This window comes from Anopheles arabiensis, chromosome 3 (genome assembly GCF_016920715.1).
Source record: "Anopheles arabiensis isolate DONGOLA chromosome 3, AaraD3, whole genome shotgun sequence".
Lineage (NCBI taxonomy): Eukaryota > Metazoa > Arthropoda > Insecta > Diptera > Culicidae > Anopheles > Anopheles arabiensis.
The window spans coordinates 47,183,207-47,205,872 of NC_053518.1; the positions used below are offsets into that span (position 1 = coordinate 47,183,207).

The 22,666-nt window shown below is 39.4% G+C and overlaps 1 protein-coding gene across 16 annotated transcripts in view; it reads right to left on the reverse strand.

Moving 5' to 3' along the window:
* The window catches only part of LOC120902030 (tyrosine-protein phosphatase Lar), a 239,669-nt gene that overhangs the window by 69,043 nt on the left and 147,960 nt on the right, over window positions 1–22,666 (reverse strand). For 15 of the 16 annotated variants that reach the window (XM_040310497.1, XM_040310494.1, XM_040310495.1 and 12 more), the window contains 3 exons: window positions 11,512–11,550; window positions 10,934–11,065; window positions 10,522–10,680 (listed from right to left, as the gene is read on the reverse strand). In XM_040310497.1, coding sequence (XP_040166431.1) covers window positions 10,522–10,680; window positions 10,934–11,065; window positions 11,512–11,550 — 330 coding nt within the window. The remainder of the gene's footprint in view (window positions 1–10,521; window positions 10,681–10,933; window positions 11,066–11,511; window positions 11,551–22,666) is intronic. The other variant, XM_040310506.1, reaches the window with a different exon arrangement.

Here is a 22,666-nt window from a genome sequence, read left to right on the forward strand (position 1 = left end):
GAGACAGAAGGGCCTAAGAAAACATTAACAGCAGGAAGTTGTATTAAGACGTGGATACTTCCGGGGCGGAAGTAATGTCAGGAAAGGCCGTGTAGGATGAGAGGGCTACCCCCCGAAAACGTCAAAAAATGACAGCTAGGTAGCGAGGGCATGACAGCAGGCGATGAGCGACACAATCTTACCGCGAGCGTCACCGTGAACAGAAGCAAGAATATACGAATTTCATTTAATCACCTACACCGCTCGTTTCCTTATTTCTTACATACATTACAATACATACATTAAATTATTACATTTTACAATATTACCCATTAAACAGAAGAATGAATCGAGGAAACCAAAGTAGTAAAATGTTGTATCACTAGTTAATCATCTTGAGATTCATCAATCCTAGATCTGGTTTAATTAATAGCGATGCTGTAAAAGATAAACCATGACGAATCTGATTCATACCTACCACAGTTTGTTTATCATGTGATTTATGGCAGTAATAATCTAGTGCAAAATAGCTGAGCAAACTGGAATGAATAAGATTAGAGCAAGCGGTTGAAGCCGCTAATTTATCTACCAGCTTTTCTAGATTTTATTGATTACTTCGCACTATGTCTTGAGATTTATATAATTATTCACGTTAGTCTACATTGATCTAACGGCCTAAAATGTTCAATGTTGTTGCTTCTAATCAGTCACATTCGCTTCACAACATAAAACGAATGATATGAATTGGAGCGTAACAAACACTATATCCTAACGTTGTTAGGCAGTGCAAATCTAGCCTAACAATTATAGTAATGGTGTATTTTAATATTCCATCAAAAGCAGTTTTTACTATGGATCCTCTGTGAAAGTGAATTATTTTTTCCAGTATAAGACTGATGGAACTACATGGGTTATGGATGGTTCCTCCTTGGATGGCTCGACGAGGACAAGGTTTTTCGTTTCATCTTTGGGTACACAGGGTGGCAAATGATGCTGTAAACATATTTGGGCATGCAAAGTGTAAAATCTTGTTTTGCTGCCCTTTTTAATGAGGCCGTTTGAATGAAACTTCCATTAATCCAATTGTCAGATCTCGTATGTTTCGAGATAATGCGCTTGACAGTTGTGAGAGGTATTTATATAGCTCTCTCTTTCTTGCTGACAATTTGCTCATACGCTGGGTTGCAAAAGACATAACCAAATCACAGGAATTATCTGCCTATGTCAACCACACTGTTATAATTGGATGTTATAAAGGATGAAGAGAAAATAGTAAGTTTCTTTACTTTTATTAACGTAATAACTTAAATGAATAAGTGAATGGCTGTATAACTGATAAATAGTGGTAATGTTTTTTTGCTGCTAGTTTTAATTAGCATACTTCAACACATATCAAGTTTTTGAGGCAAACGTAAAATAATGTTTCAAATATTCCAAAAAAAAAACTAGAGCTAAAAATGTCAAAAGGTAACGTAAAATTTATTGAAGTTTCAAGAACAGTAATTTATTGCGTGAGATTTGGTTTTCTTCCAGGATAGAGGAAAGTGTGTTTAACCCGGTAAACTTTTCCAAGAAGTCTAAATATAATTGAAACAAAATAATACATGAACAACGTTAATGTCGAGCATAATTGAAATTAATTATAATGGCAGCATTCGTTTGCAGGAATATTTTCTCTTTTCCCACCATGGCTTCACCCTTCACGCGAACCCACATCTTGTAGCGCAATAAACAAAGCTACCGATATTTCGCACCCATTCTCTAGCTAGCCAGCAAAAGGTCTTGTTTGGATTTTCCACGTTCGCACGTCTGTCGGTCGGTCGTGTAGTATGCTGTATTTACTTTGCAAGTTTTTCTTCGTCTTTATCGTTGGCTAGCTAAGTTACGGGGGCTGCAACTTCGCATTGCAGCCACAAGATAGCACCACCCACTGTTGTACCAAAGATTCAACAGTCTTACAAATGAACGTATGAGAAAACGAATTAAAAGAAATAACAAAACCTCGCGGTTTCATGAGTCAATAACATATCTCTTCATCTACGATGACCATTCTCATACTATCGTTCTTCGGTGATTGTAGCTTCTTTCCAGCCCTTCCTAGGACAGGCGGTAATGTAAACCGATCGTTTGCAACAGTTTCGTTGCCAAATGAGAAAGGACGCGACACTGGGTGGAGGACCAACGAGCTAGTTTTCGCCCCGGGGTTCCCGACACTATCACAACAAACGATCTCATTTTCGAACATACCTTCCTCTTTTAGCGTAACGACAAGCATAATAGGCCAACTTATCACGATGGTGGTGTGTTGTTGTGTAGGGCAATAATTTTGCTTTACGGAAGTTCCAGTGTAGGAGCATTCCCGTAAGTTACCAAAACTATAGTTAAATATTGAAAATGGCATTGCGAACTGTTCAAAAGTAAAATTGTGCCAACGATAATCATACATTAAATTGGCCTCCAGTTAACATGCCTTCTAGGGGATGAAGCAATGTGACCTAGGTTAACCTATTAAAACATATTGTTTAATGTTGCAAAAAACAGAAACCAGAAACCATACAAATTAAATAAATAATTCCATTTAACATTAGGCCGATCTCGTGTTCGTCAAATTGTAAGACTTAATAGCATGCTCGTCATGGGTTCAAGTCCCGAATGAACCGTGCTCTCATACGTAAGACTGACTATCCTGCTAACCATTAACCATCAAGCCCACTTGTGGTATAGCCAGACATAAACCAACAATGATTGTTGTGCCAAAGAAGAAAAAGAAGAAAATCATTAAATATGTAGTTAGAAAACATAACTAAATCACCTTAATGTAAGTAGGACAACATTCTATTGGACAATTACTGATAAGTTTGTAAAATATCTTATAATACCTGAACTCTTATTTCTTATTTCTTACATCTTATTTGAAAAAATAATTAACCCTTCCTGCTGTCCTCACCTCAAACCCGCTCCTAATCCTAAGTGGTCGAACAGAGCTTTACGTCTATTAAAATCGGACAAAAACCGCGCTCAACGCGCCTACCGTTTAAATAATACTTTACACAATCTTTGTGTATATAAATATGCGGCTAAGGCTTATCGTCTTCTTAATCGCCATCTGTATCGTCGCTACGTTAGGCGTCTTCAAATGCGCTTCACTATTGATCCTGGGTCATTCTTTCGTTTTGCGAACTCTCGGCGAGGCTCTGCTAGCCTTCCATCCACCCTGTTTCTTGATCTGTCCTCTGCTACGTCCAATCCTGATATATGTAACCTGTTTGCCAAACATTTCTCTAGTGTATTTGTCGATCCTAGTACTTTTAAGGTTCCTTTGGACGTAGGCTTGTCTTACACGCCCTCTGATGTGATATCATGTAATTCAGTCGTTGTAAGTGAAAGCCTAGTAAAATCCGCTTTATCCAAACTTAAAACTTCGTTTTCACCAGGCCCCGATGGCATCCCTGCCTGTGTTTTGAAAAAATGTGGCAATACCCTCACTCCTATTCTCACTCGTCTTTTTTCTCGCTCGCTTAGTGTAGGGATTTTTCCTAGTCAATGGAAACTAGCTTGGCTTGTTCCCATTTATAAGAAAGGTGACCGCACACTAGCATCAAACTACAGAGGCATCTCTATTATTTGTGCGTGTTCTAAAATCCTCGAGTCAATTGTCCATTTATCTGTAATGCCTTGTGTAAAAAATTATATTTCTACGGAACAACACGGCTTTATGCCCAATCGCTCAGTGTCCACCAACCTAATGTGTTTTTGTCTTCTCTATATCACTATCTGTCTAGTGGTAAGCAAGTAGACACTATCTATACCGATTTCAAAGCGGCATTTGACAGTATACCTCTATCATTACTTGTTGCTAAGCTTCGAAAACTAGGTTTCGGTGGCTCTATATTGCCGTGGTTCAACTCCTATCTTGAGAATCGTTCATATGCAGTTAAAATCTGTGGCTCTTTCTCTGAATGTTTTCTTAGTTCTTCGGGTGTCCCTCAAGGTAGTGTCCTTAGTCCCTTACTGTTCATTCTCTTCCTCAATGACTGTACTTCGATCCTTCCTCCTAACGGCTTCTTGCTATATGCGGATGACATTAAAATTTTTCTTCCTGTATCTTCTACAGCTGATTGTCTAGTCCTTCAATCCTGGCTCTGTAAATTCTCTACATGGTGTGCTTCTAACGGTTTAGTCCTGTGTCCTGAAAAATGTTCTGTCTTGTCTTTCTTCCGATCTTCTACAAGTATAACTCATGCTTATAGTGTCTGTGATGCCCCTATTCCCCGTGCGTCCTTGTCTAAGGATCTTGGCGTCTTCTTTGACCCGAGTCTTTCTTTCAAGGAGCACACGGACTATGTCATCAACAAGGCCAACAAAAGTCTTGGTTATATTTGTCGCATGTCCACTGAAATTCGTGATCCTTTTTGTCTTAAGTCCCTTTATTGTTGTTGGGTCCGTTCCGTACTGGAATATGCCTGTGTCATCTGGTCTCCTGTTCAACTATCTCTGCTCCAAAGGATTGAGAGGATCCAGAGACGTTTTACAAGGATCGTATTTCGTAGGTCGCTGGGTCATCACTCTATTCCGCTTCCTTCGTATGACGATAGATGCACTCTATTAGGCCTTGCCAAGTTGGAGCACCGCCTCTCGGTCGCTCAGGCTTCTTTCGTCGCTGGCATATTGCTCAATACGATTGATACTCCTTCACTTCTGTCGCGCTTACATTTGTATGCACCTTGTCGCACCTTACGTTATCGTTTTCGTCTCCAGTTACCTATATGTCGTACACGTTTTGCTCGCAATGAGCCTTTTGTAAGAGCTATGTCGTCTTTTAATAGTACTTCTGATCTGTTCGATTTCAACATATCCTATCCTGTCTACCGATCCCGTCTTCGCTCCTTTTCCGTACCATAAACTCCTTCCAACTCCTTCGTGAATAATTGTATACTATAGTCAGTAAGCACTATTGCTGTAACCCAACGTGGCCGAGCAATTAATAAAATAAATAAAATAAAATAAAAATAAAAAAATGTATCTAGGCATGTCTTAGTTACTACTGGGGTTAAGTATTTTTGTCTAATTGGTGTACACATCGCAGGATAGTCAGTCCTGCATATAGGAGGCTCGGTCTATACGGGAATTGAACCCATCTGGAGCATGTTGTCAAGGACAAAAGCAAAATTGTTCAATTGTTTTAAATCTAAATGGTTCAAGCACACAATGCTTACTAAGTAAGTACTGAAACAAAATAGTTCTTGTGTATGCCGTTCCGTAAACTTTTTTTTGTCAACCACAACGATTATTCTGTATAGTTGGTTTCTTGAACACTAGAGCAAAGAAAGCACTTGACACTTTTGTGTTTACCGGACTATTTTAATGACACCTCAGTGGCATATACAGTTAAAGAAAAACTTTGACGTATGAATTTCTGAGAACGACCCGCAAAGGCTTTGTAGTTGATTTCATCATTTACTTACAAAAACTAAAAAAATACCAATCCTTTCACGGTAGAAAAATGCTTCCACACAGACACACCCTGCTGTACTCTGTTGTTGAATATGGAGTCCCCACTACAAAATTACACTGTTAGTGGGACTCAAGTACTGCTACACCTAAATCCCGGGTGAGAGCGAAATAAATGTGCGCTGTCTTTTGGTCTTCTATATGCAGTCCAAAATAATCGCCGGGAAGAAAAATTGCTCGTATAAAATGTTATTCTTTTGTACAGCTCACTCCTCTCGCTTGAACACATCCCCAACAGTACACTTTCTTTAAGAAGTGGCGTCCAGCGTCAAGTGGGTGGAACTGTGCAACTTCCGCTCTACGACAACCAAACTTTTCTTTCATGCAAGAACAATGCAAATTTCTTCATTTAAGCAACAGTGAATATTGTAAGTGAAGGTCCATTTATAGCAAGCCTTCCAACGTTTCACAACGCCTCTGACTAAACGCGTGAATCAACGGCGGGTGCCGTCCGTACCAAATACCAGGCGTCCGCTTTCACGGCACTTACTTCAGTGGTGTCGTATGGTCAGACGTTGAATTCCGAGCGTTGTTCATTTGGTGCCCGACCGAATGCCTTGGGGTGGAAAGCAGGGACTCATTTCCAAGGCACCAAGCAAAGAGTGAAAAAGGAACAGTTGTTCGGCCACCGTTTGATGCATATTCAAATGTTCTCTCTCCCTGGTTGGCTCTGTCGTTCTAAGGCGTCAACTGCAGGATTGTAATTTTCAGTTGAAAAAACTTTTACAGTGAGCGATTTTGCCTCTTGAACATTACTATGTTTGTGCTGTTTTTCATCGACTTTTTCAACTTATGAACCAAAACCTAAATGGGACAATGGTTCTCACCAAAAGCAGTTCTGTGAGTAGTGCTTAAGGAGTCATCTTCAAGTGATATTCTTTGCACCGACGTTGCTCCAAAATCTTGCGTCTTTTGCCAGCAGGACCTCGCGGAGTGGAAGTATTTTCCTGGACCAATGTTCCAAAACGTTACGAACCAGAATTATAGTGAAACACTTGCGCGGTACTGCACATAAATATAAATGCAAATTTATACAACATTAGCATAAAAAGAAGTTTCACTGGGAAGTGAATATTTCGAATCCGGAATCAGAAAGACTTGAATCCGACTTGGATTAGTGTCTCGCTTTGGTGTGCTGCATCTTTCATTCACACGGCTGACCAGTTTCGCTATTCTGTGCGAATTGTTTCGTTTCGTGCATTGACAATAACATTGCGTTCGGATGGTGGTTGGACTGAATGCGGGAAAAAAGGAAATCATGCCAACAGTTGATTTATTCGCCGATCGAACGGCTTGCAAACGTTCAAACGTTCGCTTGCAGAAACACATCTGTGATTATGCTTGGAGTATACTTGGAGAATTACGCCAGCATTAAAAGCACGTTAGATAAAACATAGCTGCTGCATGCTTTAACGCAAGCGATCGTGAATAATAATGGAACTGCATATTATACACGAATGAGTTCCCTCACTTTGAATTTACAATCATTTGTACGTCCAGCAACCTAAATAATTGCGCTAATTTAACCAATAAAACAAATACAGAACTCTACAATATTAGACTAAACCACAAAGAGCATGCTTTAAAGTCCCATTTTCGAGAAATAAATCATTAAGTATACTTTCCGATAGCAATACAAATTAGAACACTCTTTCGTGGAGGGCTATTTTTATCCCCAAACTTTGCCTACCGTGCTTGATTGCCACAATATCTAGCAGAATTGGGTTGAAATGAAAAGAAACCAATTCAACCATCCGAATGTTTCTGCTTTGCACCCGAAAGCACACAATAATCGAGGAGAGCGCACAATGCGATGGGAAATTAAAAATTAAAATAGAAATGGATGCAGTGCAAAACTATTTACAAATAGCGAACTCAGTTGGACGAATGCCGTCCTGAGTGGTATCGTTGTCATTTTTGAGAATTCGTTTTGTGGAACGGTTGGCATTAAACTGTACTGGTCGTAAAGCTCGGAGCTAGTGACATTTTTGTATCTTTTTTTGAGTTTTTTGTGTGCGCGACTGAGCAACTAAAAGCACATTTATTTACAAAATCGTCTTTGAATGATTGAAAGCCCAATGCATTAGCGAGTTGCTTTTAGACACTGTTTCGAGTCACTGATGCAAGAGGATCTATCAGTGCGTTATGAATAAATCATTGAGAGAGGAACCAAGGCTAGACGAGTCACTAATCGGTAGGAAAACGATTGTGGCATGGCTGTCGGACGATGGGATTTTGAGAGAAAGCCTCGATGCTGTGATAGTTAACAAACGAGATGATAATTGGCTTAGTTGCATACTTAAAAAGAGGTAAAATCAATAATGTTTGTTTAAATATACAGAATAATTAACTAGAGTATATTTAATAGTTTAATATTTGATATATTCTTGTAAATATTAAATTACTCGCTCCTGCATGATCATTACTGACACAACACGCTTTGAAATGTAGTGTCGGGGAGGTGTAATCTCAGTCAACCACGATGTCTTATATGCTGTGTTACCACGTAACTAACATAACAGTCGATCACTCCGTTTACCATTAAGCCCGTTACTGATTTCGTCATGTTATTACATGAATATGTAATATTTTATGCATATGGACCGGATTAGCTCGTCAATTAAGTTTTTTTTTGTATGAAGCTAGAAATCTGAAATTGTATGACTTTTTGTAGTCAAGTTCAATTTTTATCATCATGCTTCTTAAAAGTTTATTTTTGTTTATTGTTTTTCAAGGAGCTGTAGTACTTTTTTGGCTTTCAATGACTTATTGTTACCATAGCAGGATAGTAAGTCTTACGTATGGGGGAACGGTCTATTCGGGGCTTAAACCCATGACGGACATTTTGTTAAGTCGTACGAGTTGACGACTGTACTACCAGACCAGCCTTAGTACTTTTTTACATTGTGACAATTGATGTTGAGCAGTTTTCTGAAGACGAAACAGGATGCACCCAACGGTTCTGTCAGGAGTGTAATTAAAGTTGTTGTTTTTAATTTATATTTGAGGAGTATGCAAAAATCTTAAAATTGTGTTATGTTAGGACGTATTTGTGCGTAATGAATGAGATCATCATTATTAAGCAGATGATGATAATATATCAGAATGAGATAATTTTCTCCAAAATCTATTAAAAAAGTTGAACGCAAACTCTTAGAGGCAACGCATAAAAAACAGTATCAAGTCCCATTCATATCCATGAGTGGTTTGTTCAATTTTGCATTTTATTAAACACAATAATGCTGGCAAAAAAGGGGATCGAGTAAAAAGTGTAGAGTTATTGCTTCTCTTTACTTTATCCTCCTTCCAATGTTTCATAACTTTTTAAAAGAAAACGAGAAATGCTCACAGAGAGCATATTTTAGATAGTCCTCGACAGAGTGCAGCAGGGCCAGTAATTCTGCGGGAAACAACCACCCCACGCAAACAAACACAAAAAATATCCCGGAGAGAGAGAGAAAAAAACACCAAACGATTGAAAGGAAATGTGAACTGGCGGGAAAAAAGTTTGTTGGATTTTTTTGTGATATTCCCCCACAGATGGTTTATTGTTTTTGTTCACAGAACTCGCTCTACCCTCCTCTCGTCCACCGGTTTTCTCTACACATTGTTGCTATTTCACACACCCAACGGAAAGCACAGCATGAGCTTGTCATCTTGGATAAATGGATAATGTCGGTTGAACGTTACCGGTGGTGTATACCGCTAAAATTACTGCCACGTGAAGAAACTTGCGCCCCGTGAACAAACATTGGACGCGCACTTTCATGGAGGCAAGAAGTTTGCCAACATCAGGGCATAATTTATGCGTCATATTGCTGAAATTCCAGCAAGGTCGAAGAACTAGTTTCAAATATTCTCTATCGTTTGTTGGAAGCTTCAGCTAAGAGACGCATTTAGTCCATAGCACTGAACGCAGCGTTCTAATAAGTAGAAAAAGGTTTTATGTGGCAACCCATTTTTTATAATGTTGCAAAAATATGGCTTTAAAATATGCCTATGAGCCACCCTTGACATGTTAAACACGGTATCTCTGCCATCTTGGGGCTATAATAATTGTGCGAGGTAAAACAAGATAAAGGAGTTAATTGCTTGTATGAAATACAATTTACATATGTATTCAAAATAATATAATTGGGTAGCGCTTTTCCACAACTCGTATCATTCCAGTTGATCTTTGTTGTGTGTGCCCTTCCCCGAAGCTAATTGGCTACGCATACCTTGATGAGCTATTGTGCTAAACTTAAAACGAACATTAGGAAGAGAACTGTAAATGACGTTTGGGATACTTGTGTTTCTGAGCACATTACTGACGCATGAAAGACATTACGAGATGGCTACAACAGTTATTCAGACTGTGGGGTTTATATCGTGTTAATAATTGCGTTTGTATGGTTCACTGTAAAGTTTAACTTTAAATGAAACAATCTTTCATTACACTATAAAAAAATACGTTTGATATATTCTTAAACATCGAATAATCGAATAAATATTCTATGAAGAAATTAAACATACTTTAAATTATATTCTAAGGTTGAATTTGCATTGATTTATCATGGTGCATCGTACAAATGCATCTATTATCGGTGGCCATCCGTCCAAGTTATAAAACGCTTTGCCATAAGACGAAAATACATCATTCGGGTTGATTAGCATAATATGAGGAAATACTTTTAATTAATCATGCAAATCACTTCTCACGTCGACGGCATCGTCATCGTTGGCAAATTTTCTGCATAATTTAAACAGCGCGAATTCGCGCTGAAATCGTTTATCTTGAAAATGGTATCCAAAGTGAAACTGAAGCCCTGTAGAAGGACGAACGTGAAAAGTTTAGCCACAAGTTGCCATGATTCGATGCAGGCTCATCGGTGCAGCGAACGTTTCGATGTGGCGTTTTTCTCTTTGTCTCTGTTTTTCTCACGACTATGCGAGCCGGCAAATTTGTAAGATCCAGGAGCTGTTGGTGTGCGCCTTCTCGCTGCTTGGGAGAACATAATTTCTGCACTTTATACGTAACTTGTCACTTACCTTCATAAACGGTCAGCGTCGCCTCGGCCGAAACTGCATCGCCAACGCCATTCTCTGCCACACATTCGTACGGTGCATCGTCACGTCCAGCACGCACCGGTTCGATACGTAACATTGAAACTCCATTAGCGTCGTACACCGTGTATCGTGACTGGGTCACTGTAAGTATAGGTTGCAGGCGAGAGAAAGGTGGATAAAATATGGCTCCTCATGCAATTCGCATGACAGATTTTACGGAAACAATCTCAGCAAATGTGACGTTCTGCATTACGCTTGACGTATAATGATTAATGACTCATGTAAGAGAAATGCATGTGTGACTGGTGCGTTAACAATGTTTAAAGTTGTATCAGCTACAGCTACATGAAGCTTGGTGAATTCATATATGACAAGAAAAGATGCATATACTTACTCATTATCTTTTTGCTGTTTTTGCGCCATATCACCGTTGGTTGAGGGTCGCCTCGAGCCGCACAGAAAAAGGTTGCCACACCGCCCACACGCACGCCCTGGTTGACTGGCTTCTTAATAATCTCGGGGGGATCTGTGAAGTAGGCAATAACGGTAAAGCACCCAATGAAATTTGATGATATATTACAAACAAAAAGGCTCTGTAGATGAATTGTAAATTATAATCTGTTCATGGGTACAAATAATGAATTATAAAACAATTGAAAAATTAAATAGATTCAGTCGAGTGTCACAAATATAACATATAAATTTGATAAAGTATAACTGGTTCGAAACATAACCCAGGTCATAACTAATATGTTTAACTTTAAAAAAGTAAAAATCAAATAAATAAATAAAATATAAACAAACCCAACGTTTTATTACAATTTTTTAACAAAAAATAAAACGAATTCAATCATGTAAAACATAATCCTGTAAAATGGGTATAAAGTACCATCAGATAAACATTTACAATATTTTCAAGATCACTGAGTGTGACCGATGCACCACTCTTGGACGCATACGGCAATAACTTACGTGTCAGATAAATGAATGGAAAATCCGAAAAATTTCCATCTGCAATAGTCGGACGAACGGTAAGAAGAGAATGCACATTACGGTTGAACGGTGAAGCGATATATCACACACATACAAAAGAGTCGACGATAAATTCACAATCGTGGCTACGCAATGTTCCTTCCACACAACGGTAATACCGTTAGCTTCATTGTCCGCCTTATTGAACGAATTGAATCTTTGCCTATCATTAGCGCATTAGGAGCAAGTTTGTTCGCAAAATAAAAGCTAACATCCGGGGGCAGATGTAATGGATTGTCTTACCGCGTACAAAGATTTACGACGCGATATTTATTGTAAACATTTCTTCTAATGTGTGTGTGTTTTTTTGTGTATGTAAGCATACAAGCTATGAGTGGTAGGATGGGAATAGAATGTTGCTGGGTTATGTTGGGTTAAAGCATTGAAATCGGAATGGAAATTGATGACACATGTCGTGTCAGTAACCTGTCTTTAGCCATGCTGGAAAAAATGCCCAGCTTAATGGGCATTGGGATGTGTTGGAAATCGTTAATCTAACACATTCATATTTATTTATCCTTTCGAACGAATCGATTGAAACCTTACATGCTTGGAAATGTGGGGTTCTAAATTGCTGCACGACACCCTTCACCCCTTCTCAGTGCACAAAGCACAATACTTTTTACTCCACTCGGATGGTTTACAGTGGAATTCTAATGCTACCGGCAACTTTATACTGATACTTGTGCGAACTGTTCCCCCTGCGAACCGACGCAAGATTGATGACTTTTATACGAGATTTGTGTACTAATCGATTCCAGCTTTCTTTCACGTAAACAACAGAAAATCTGGCGTTCGACGCCTCAGGCCGGCACATTCTTCATGCCGCTCAAGCGAAGCGAAAGTGATTTTAATCGTTTTCGGTTTATGTTTGTTTCTCAACACTTCTCCGTGAAAGCTGCACACTTGAGTGGAACGTGTTTTGTTCGCTATGGTCGAGACAATAAATTTCCCGAGCACATAAATTTGCATACGTAGGCAGGATTAAACGCAGATTAACACCAATTTCATCTTTTGAGACAATGGATTTATTTTTAATATCAAACTTTGTCTGTGCCTGAGGTGAACCGCTGCTAGACTTTGCGCACGATACAAACGTATCGCGTGAATATTGAATCGGTTTAACGGTTTTCCGGTGTTGGGCTTTTTTGAGGGAAAGCCATAAAAAGTAAAACAAAAACATAAGCACACTTTAAAACATCATTGGAGCATATCGTTATTGTACTGCACAGTGAAAAATGTCCTGCGTATAATATTAAATCCGCTTGAATAATAACTCATTATGTTAACAATCTACCGTGAAATATTAACAATCTTAAAGTAAAAGTGTTACTTCATGTTCAATTGTTTATGGTGTAAAATTATACATGCGTTATTATTTTATGAAAAAATATCTCGAACCACCTATTATTATTTTCATTAGTATGCTTTTTGATTGCTCCCATATTCGTCGTTATAATAAAAATATTAATTATATTAATATTAAAATATTAATGAGATTGCATAAAGAAATAATAAACATTATCTATCTGGTATTATGTTTTAAAGCTTAATTATTTGCATAAATGTTGAACTAACGTATTTTTATTGTAACTATCTCCAACCCTTCATATGACAAACTATGTTCCTAAATATGGTCAGATTGTCATTTTTTTAATGAGCTCTAACTTTCTGTACGTCCTGACATAATAATTGCAGCTAACGAAGAACGAGGAATCAACAAAATCTATCAACGCATACAAGAGAATGCAAATAATGAGTCGAACCCACATCCTAATCACAAAGCTGTAAAGGATCGTTTTCGAAAACTCGAACCCACCAGGCATCTACCGGTATATCGACATTGTGGCGGGAAAGTAGACGTGGATGGAGATTGGCCATACAATTGAAGCAAATGCGACAGAGAAAACCAGATTTTGTAAGAAAAAAGTGAAAAAAACCCAAGAAGTGAGGTCGCATGTACAACCGGGACAGGGTGACCGAGGAACGGATGGTATTCACGGCTGTTTGGTAAAATGAAAAGATAATGTCGACCTAATTACGTTTTCATCTTGTTGTTTCATTTGGTACAAAGAAAAACTCCAAAGAAAACGCACCCGGATGAATATAATTCGAATTTCGGGGCGTGTCTGATCTGAAGGTGGGATATAGGAGCAAAAGTGAAACAAAAGCAAGAAGAAAAAACAAGGGATCTTCCCCATCTCCCTTGAAGATGAGGGCAAGAGCAATGATTGAGACAAAGAAAGTAAACCGGATTTATATGTTCTACTGGTATAGAGATTTGTGCCCATTGCTCTTTCAACAGCTTTTCGGGACCGCTGATAAGAAGATCATCTCGCTTTGCTTTGCAATCAAATGAATGTTCAGTATAATTGCCACCACCATCTTTCCATTTGCATTCCACCACGATGATGCCGGGTTTTCGTTGAATTCTCTTTTGCCTTTTTTTCTCGTCTCCACTTCCTAAACCGAGGAGGAAGCTACCAGGCAGCTTTTGCTGTATAAAAATATGCGGGTTTGGCAGGACCGTAGGCGATGACAATGACGCCGTTGTAGAGCGTTCCGTTCCATGAGCCATTTTTATTCAAATTAGATTTTCAAAGACTCTTCCTCGTTCAGCTATGTTGCGAGAAGAAAGAACATAAGAGACTGGTTGTGGAAGTGTGCTGGTCACACACAGCACCGAAGCCCAACCATCAGTACACCAAGAGATGTACTGATAGCAATAACTAGCCCGAAGGTTAAAGGTAAACAGCGCGCACCCAGCGGAACGAGTTTCTCGCTTGCTGCTAATGTCGAGACAAGGTAGGATCAAACAGAATTGCTGATCAACCGCAATTAGTTCGGGCAAGTTTTGATTAGGACCCTCTGTTTTCATCTTCCACCTTCTCAACCGGCGATGCACTACGTGTAAGCAATCCACGTGCTGCCCCGAAGGGATTGTTGATGTTGTTGTGGGTGCTACCTATGAACAATCGAAAATTCAGAAAGACTGACACTGGCTACAACTAGCGAAATTGTCGACCATTAAATGAGGATTATTTCCAAACAAACCGCAATTACCCGTGCACCAACACACTGGCAACAGCTCACAAATCCATGTCGTCAAAGGCGCCTAGCGAATTGGCTTCCAGGGGGAGGTTTGTGTTGATGAGCGTTTTATACGGATACACAGGAATAACACACATGTATACACACAGACACACTCCCAGTGGCGTGATAAACTGCGTGTAGGACACAGCCAATGGGAGCCGGAATTAATTTGAAACAAATTGCTGTGAAAAGGATACGTGACAGGTAGTGTAAGCAATCATGGCGAGGGATCAGAACCTATAACGGTTTTTGATAAGTTCCTGTAGATGTGTTAAGAAAAGGTTAAAAGGGTGACCGTAGAGAATGGTGCCCGAGTCGAATTAAACGTAGGAGTTATCCATTATTCCAGAAATGAGTGCGATTAATTGGAGTACACCAACTGCTCGTTTTTCAATCATGCTAAGCAAACAAGATCGGATTGGGCTGTGAGCACTCCAATGTAACACAGTCGCGAATTGCGATTGAGAAGAAATACAAAACACGTCATTAATGCACACATCGCTTCGAAACTTAATGCAAACGTTTTACAAACATATATGCACTGAATTTTGGAGCCTGTTTACAGTAAATCAAATTATTACCTAGTATAATGTACCGACCCCATTCCCAGCGAACTGCTTCGTTTCACGATGCGAAAATTATTTTATACTTAAAATCTAAGTATAAATCATGATATGCTCATTTCGTCAACATTCACATCCACATTATCATAACCGTCTCGGTACTTTGAATTTAAATACGTCGTTATTTTTGCTGATCTTCTTATCAGCAACGAAAGGGAGTGTAGCACAAAACCCCACTGCAAGGGATATTTCAAACGACGGCCAGTTAAGTTAGTAAATCATACAACGCTTCAACACCTCTGCACAGGGCAAACGATCTATTTGGGAAGGATTTCGAACGGGCAGCAATCCTTTCCCGTGCTATAAAAGTGTTTAGGTACCCCCCCTGAATATTGGCAGCTCAGGAGCAGCTTTAATGGGCGTTGACTGAAAGGGCTTTTTAGCACAAAATTTTGACGAAATGAACAGGGAGGGAAACCACAATTTATAGCCACATCTAATTTCTAGCTTTATCAAGTAGTAGTGCTGAGGTCGTTTATAATTAGAATTGTTTAGCTTTAGAAAAACTAGCAAACACGGCCGAACGAAAAGGTATACCACCCAAAATCTGATACAGTCAGAGCTCCCCTGCCAATTCGTCACCTTTGGCCAGCCACCAAGTCACCCTGGGTGTTCCCTCTTGGCAAGTCCGAAACATCTGATTGTTTGAAACAAAAAGAATAAAAAAAAAACATAGATTTTCAAGCTTCTAAAATCTGCAGTCGCAGTTGGTAAAGTTAAAGCGCAAAGCACGGTTGGCAATATGACGTAGTCAAACCGTCACGCGATCAAAGCATAAAATTAAGTAGCCACGCAATGAGACCCGTACAACATTGGGAATGGAATTCCCGTCCAACATCGGTAATTGCGGAGAGCCTCGTGTAAGCTAGTTTCTTAGAGTTGACGGTCAGGCTTTGGTGGTGAGTGCTCGTTAAGAAACTTGTACGCGAAGTTTAGGGAAGAAGGTTGAAAAAATATGCCGCTATCTCATTCCTCTGGACCTGGGGTCTTGAAATGTATATCGTATCGTAGAGTACGAGACTGGTTTTACTGAAGAAATAAGGTGTAAATTATGGTCTATCTCATGTGGTACCAATTTGTTTGCATTTTTTTTATATTTAAGATAAGCATAGTTAATTTAAAATAGGTATAGGAATCTGAAATTGCAATAAGCTGGGATGAATAAAATTTGGTTAAAGGTATGCCAATCACTAAAACTGAAACTTGAATTCATTCTACCTATCGTTTGTACCTATTGGTATGCTATGGTGTAACGTAACTTAAGTATGGTTATGGAAAAAAATCAATGTTCAAAACTCAAAGAGATATTTCTTTACAAATATGCATCATAAAGATTACAAACTTATCTCCAATGCATCAATATCATGCAGCCAGCGGAAAAACGAAAGCCCATGCTTTCGCTTAAGGTGTTGCCATATTTGTCAATAACAGGCACAATCTGTCGTCTTTATTGAAATATGGTTAATACTGATATGCGAAATATAACAACGTCCTAAACAAGCTATTGCGCTTTCTCACACATCACCCACACCAAAATCCACACAACACGTTCGACGCTGTATGTGGGCATACGGCAAAAGTGACAGGTGGAACACCGCTCGCCGAAGAAATAAGGAAAGCAATTTTTTTCTTCCATCTCAATAATGATGTGTAGCAGCGTTCATCAACGGTGGATGATTTGCCCCAACTGACGAAGTTCCAACTGGAGTGCAAAAGGCCATACGACATTCTATACAGTAGCCTTGGCTAGGCGACTAGTTCCGTACCAGACACAGGCGCATCATAACAATCAACACACTAAGCATTATCACAGCGCCAAGATGAGAAATGACACGACGTTCCCTGGAGGTGTGATCCAAGATGTTAACGCCAACAAAGGCGGAATAGTGTCGTTCGGTGTGACAAATGGTAGCAGCAAGTGGCGGTTGGAAGCCTTTTCGTGACATAGCGGCATAAAAAATGTACACACGAAGAACGGCTTGCTTGCTCGCGGTGCTCGCTTTTTGAGCATCTTTGAAATTGCTTGCTTCGGTGGACAGAGGAAATGAATTTCGTTTTCAATTCCGATTCCGTCTCTGACAAGTGGCGGTATCACTAGCCGCTTATAGCTACCGTTGGCAACAAAAAAGCATTTGATAGTTTTAGAGCCCATCTTTATTTTTACCATATTTTATTTTTAATTCAATTAGCCATGTTGTCTAGAGCGTGATTCATTGCATCAGATGAATATTTATATATTTATATCAAATTATCAAAATATCGTGATGATCTAGTTTAATATACCGGTAGTTATTTGATATTCCGGATATTTCATTCTTAAACATTATTTGTAGTGTATCATCAAAACACTTAAGATATAGACATTTTACACATGATCGAATTTAAAATTTGGTATAGTTTATTTAAAGCGCCTTATTTTTGAAAAAGTGAACAAAACTAAGCACCAATTTTACCTCAACATAAAATGTTATATCAGCACGAGGTATGCGATCAAAATATTGATAAATCCGTTCATCCACGGATACAATACCAATTTCAAGGCATCTGGCAAGAATATGCTAAACGGTGAAACAATTTTCAACAATACTTCAAAATTTGCTACGTATGCAAATATTTTATGAAACCAGTGCACAGCGGTATCGTGCTAGCACGTGTCTGGCACGAGATCTTTCACTAGATGTTGATACACACAGAGAGTGCTTTTCGATAAACGGGGACGACATGGAAACCCTGCCGGATGAACAAATCTTACCTGCAAGAACGTCTCGCTTGGCAGAATCTGAAAGAATTTGCCTTCCTACTCGCTGTGCGGGACCAACAGTCTAACAGGGATTTAGTACTCCATTGCCACCGTGTCGTTTCCGTCGTGGCGCGTTCATCACGAGGATGTATGGTTGCACGTTTGGGAAAAGTAAATATCGAATAGCAGCAACAAACAACACGACACCACTTGATGCAGCAGCTAGCGCATGAATTTATCCGCAGCTTTCAGACCGGCAACGAACGAACGCCGCGCGCTTCCCACTGACGCAGTTGGCACTTGAAGCTCGCGTTGTAGTCTTAAGAGGAAGGCAACCCGTTCCTCTTCCGTGCGGTCGATAAAAAGGGTGACTTCTCAACACTATACCCAGCAGCAGCTGGCGTATTTGATGCGATGAAGAAGGAATAAATTTAAAAGCTAAACAATTTTCATAATGAAACCCATTTCATGACCCGCTCGCTGCGCACTGATGCATTGACGCAAAATGGAACACAATCACTGACGATGATGACGATGATGAGGATGTTGATGATGACGACGACGACCGTGTAGCATGAAAAAAGAGGAGATTGATACTACATGACACCGTGCGCATCGTTCATTCGGTAATTGTTTGCTGAAGCGTGTCATCAAACATAGGTGTAATATCGTTGCATCATTCTACTGCGATCGAGCGTTCTATGCGATTTGGTTTCTCAAACAAATGGATCTAGTACAAAATCCTTGAGATGAAGCACACTCAGAAACACATCCACGTTAGCAACACGCCAATTCGAAGGCAGATAGAACGGCTGATATTGTTGCAAGAAAAAAAAGAAAGGCAAACGAAATATGAAAAGTTATTTGATATGTTGCATGTACTCCAGAGATGTACAATCACGGCAAGTAATACTACTTCATTTTGATGACAAGCGAAAAGCATACCAGAAAGAACAAAGCTTTCAAACCAGAAATAATTCCGACTAGAAGAGTTTAAACCAGCTATGTGATGTGCGACAAAAGAATATAATAATTTCATCATAACTAATAAAAAAAGCTACTTAAGCAAGGTACCATGTACCATGTATGTATATCTAGAATATGTTCATCATTTCAAATTGCGTTTTACCATTGGAAATAAAACAGCTACAGAGCTTTTGATCCTATCTGGATTTACCACTAAGCAGTCTTTTGTACCACTCGTCCGAGCTCGAGCTATTGAAGACGAGATGATACTTCGTTGGCACATGAGCTGCGTGTACTTGATGTATTTGCAAGTTTACCTAGCAATTTTTTGTTGTTGTTGCTGAGAACAGTTTGTGTGTTTGCAGATCAGCCGTAGCAAAATGACACAACACACCACTGCAATGCGACGAACGAGCATCCCTTAGCTACGGGAGTAAGTGAACTCATTGCAGCGTTTCCCGCAGCAACAGTAGGCAAAGCATCTCTTCCTTCGACTTAGAGAAATTCGTAAGAAGATGCAAAAAAAGGAAAAAATACTTTTGTCAGACGCGAACGAAGCTGCTATGCTTCATTACACAGCACAAAGTTCCGGCCGAGGAATGGGTAAGAATTATTACAAGGCTCCGTGCAGATTCATTCGACCCTATGTACCGACTGAATTGCAGCAATACAAAGGATATGGAAATTATGTTGAAGAGCCATAGTCGCCGGCTGGCCAGCGCAAGGCTTGAGCGAAGGAAAAACGTGTAGATCTAACCCTGCTTGGCTCCGTCAGTTAATTCAGCATTCGCTTCCGTACTCGGCGACTAATTAGTGAATCATAAGCAATGACTTGCGAGAGTCCGAGTCCTTTCGTTATTTTAAACCATGTGCACTGTAAGGTGTTTCAACGATAGCTTGACTCAGACGTGAGCATTGTTATGAAATATTTTCTTATAACAAACGGATATTTTCTACATTCACTTCACGAGATCAATCCACGAGAGATATTCATTTGTTTTTCTTTCATACTTCTTTACTCTTTGTGAGATCAAACGGAGTGAATTCTCTAGACAAAGACTGACAATGGTTCAGCAGCCTGGGCTAGTTGCTTCATGACAATCATCAACAACATCGCACGTGTTCTCCTAGTGCTTCGAAAAGTCACCTCACACTTTTCACATTTACATTCCTGTAGTTTACGCTGACTTATTCTCGGTGTGCTCTTGCATTTAGGAGCCCTACATTTGGGTCACGATATGTGGCTATGCATTGTCTGAGAAGTGTTTCATAATGAGGAATGTATGATGATGCGTAAAAAGGTAGAATATAGCTGTTTGTTGTTTTTTTTTGCTAAAAGAGACTTTGATCGTTTGAGCTACATTCGTCTCTTGAAAAGGTAGAATAATGTGCCAATATCTGCATGCTGACGATAAACAAAATAAAATTGGAGAGTGTATAATATATTTGCAATAGAGATCAGAATCCGCATGAGGTTAAAGCAGTAACGAGTAAAGGAATGGGACGCCCAGGCTACAAAGATTATTAGATAAGAGTTCGGATAAGAGGAATTGAATTACTCAGATATACTCCTCTTCGTATTTTAGGCCGGTAGACAGCCGGTAAATATAAAGCTTGAGAACGGTCTACGAAAACACAGAAAAAATACATTTTCCGAATTCGTAGAATTGTACAAATTGTTTACTAATAACTATATATTTTTTAGCAAAACGGCCTTTTAGGATCGTTACTCGTGAATTAAAAAAAAAAAACAATATATTTCAAATAGATTACCATTAGGGCCATTATGAAAACCCTTAATTATTTTTTCTTGTAACATTAAAAAGGTGTTGACTATTAACCGAAATGAGTAAAATTTTAATGAAACAATTTCAATCATTGCTCGATGAAAAGTTTATTGTTATCGTTCGGTCAATGACGGCGATAATTAAACGAAGGGAGTAAAGAAGAAGCTAACATAATCCTAATGGTAATAAAACGTACTCTTCGTCCTGTACGAATGACAGCAGCGGATCTGGCAAAAAACGTTATAGTCGTGCCTGGAGCCGTAAGGTTGACATGTTCAACCGCGCTTGCCAACTAAATAGCCAAATGGCAGATGACAGAAACTAAACGATGAGTACCAAGGTCTTGGCCTTTCGCAAAATGTCCGGAAATTAGAACCATTCCGAAAAGGTTGGTCGTGGCATTTTCGACACGATCGCTCAGCTTTGAAAACGGTCTCGACAGGCACAGGGCCAAGGAGAGAACACAATCATAATAATGTTTCATACTGTGTTCTCCGCACATCGAATGTTCTTTCTGGCAATTTTCAAACCCATCGGCGTCCACTAGCCAAATGCCATTGGTCTTTGCCTTTCGATAGCAGGCGGCACGAGAAGGAGCTGTTGATAAAATGTTTATGTGCTTCTGATAGGTCATTAAAAGTGATTGCATTCCACTGGCAATTTCCCAATAAAACAATGGACCTCTTGCAGGTTTCAGTTGTGGATATTGCGAGAAGAAGACAAAGCTAGGACAATCAGAAAAGAATACTCTTGATAAGGTAACACATGAATTTGCAATACACTTGTTATATTATTGGTTAATAAAACATTTCCATCCGTTGGTAAATAGGTTTTCACAATCAATATAATGAATAATATATACTTCAAAATATCGTTTTTTATTAGCAGTAATATTAAGTACTTAGTAAGGTGGCATTTTATTTTGATCATTCTCTCTTGAGTCTGTATATAGGTGTAATAACTAATTAATTTGGCCAGAAATACAGCTTTGGCAAGTTTAAGCTACAATTATAAAAAAAAGATCAGTAAAAATTAATAAACTAAACTAAAGTTACAAAAATATATAAAGTAAATGAATTGAAAAGCAAACTGTTCAACATCATTAAAATCTAAAGACACCATTATTTGAAATAAAGTTCACTGTTTATTCGACGAACAAACGGATAAAAACACGGATTTGCCAGACATACTAATGATAACTTTTTGAGTACCAGTTGTATGACTTGCAATACACTATGCGTGTTCCATCATAACCTGCTTGTTAGTATCTTATCGACTAATCTAGCTTGTACTGTATGTATAGCAAAGCTACCAATACTGACGATGGACTAAGATCAATAAATAAATGGCCTTGCGGGCATCTGAGTGTAGCGAGACTGCACCAGTGTCTAACGAGACTTCCCTTTCCTTCCAGTGCTAGTTCCAGAGTGTTTCTCGGCAGATGCTTCATACCGTTTCCCCTGTTCCCATGGTTGACTCATGAATTTGTGATCTGGGGAAGCAGTCGAGCGATCCCAGAATCCTGATTCCAGCTTCGTCCAGGGACTCTATATAATGCATCCGCTCGTCGTAAATTGCATGTGACGGTCAAGCGTGCAAGAGGGTAAACGTTCTCGAACTTTGCACTCCAAGTGCAGAAATGCGATATACAGCACAAGACCTTGATGCGTTCGACGGGGTTTTGTACTACGGGGTTGGTTTGGCCCGTACAAACATTTTTTAACAGCTTCTCGGCCACTCGAGCGCACATCCAAAAGCAGATAGCAACCAGGTGTACTGAATGTTGGGTGAGATTACGAACGGCAGTACTCTAACGGTGACGGTTCCCACTAGCCACAAACTGGCGCTTCCTTGACTAGTCTTCGGGATCACTCCCGGTGCGCCAG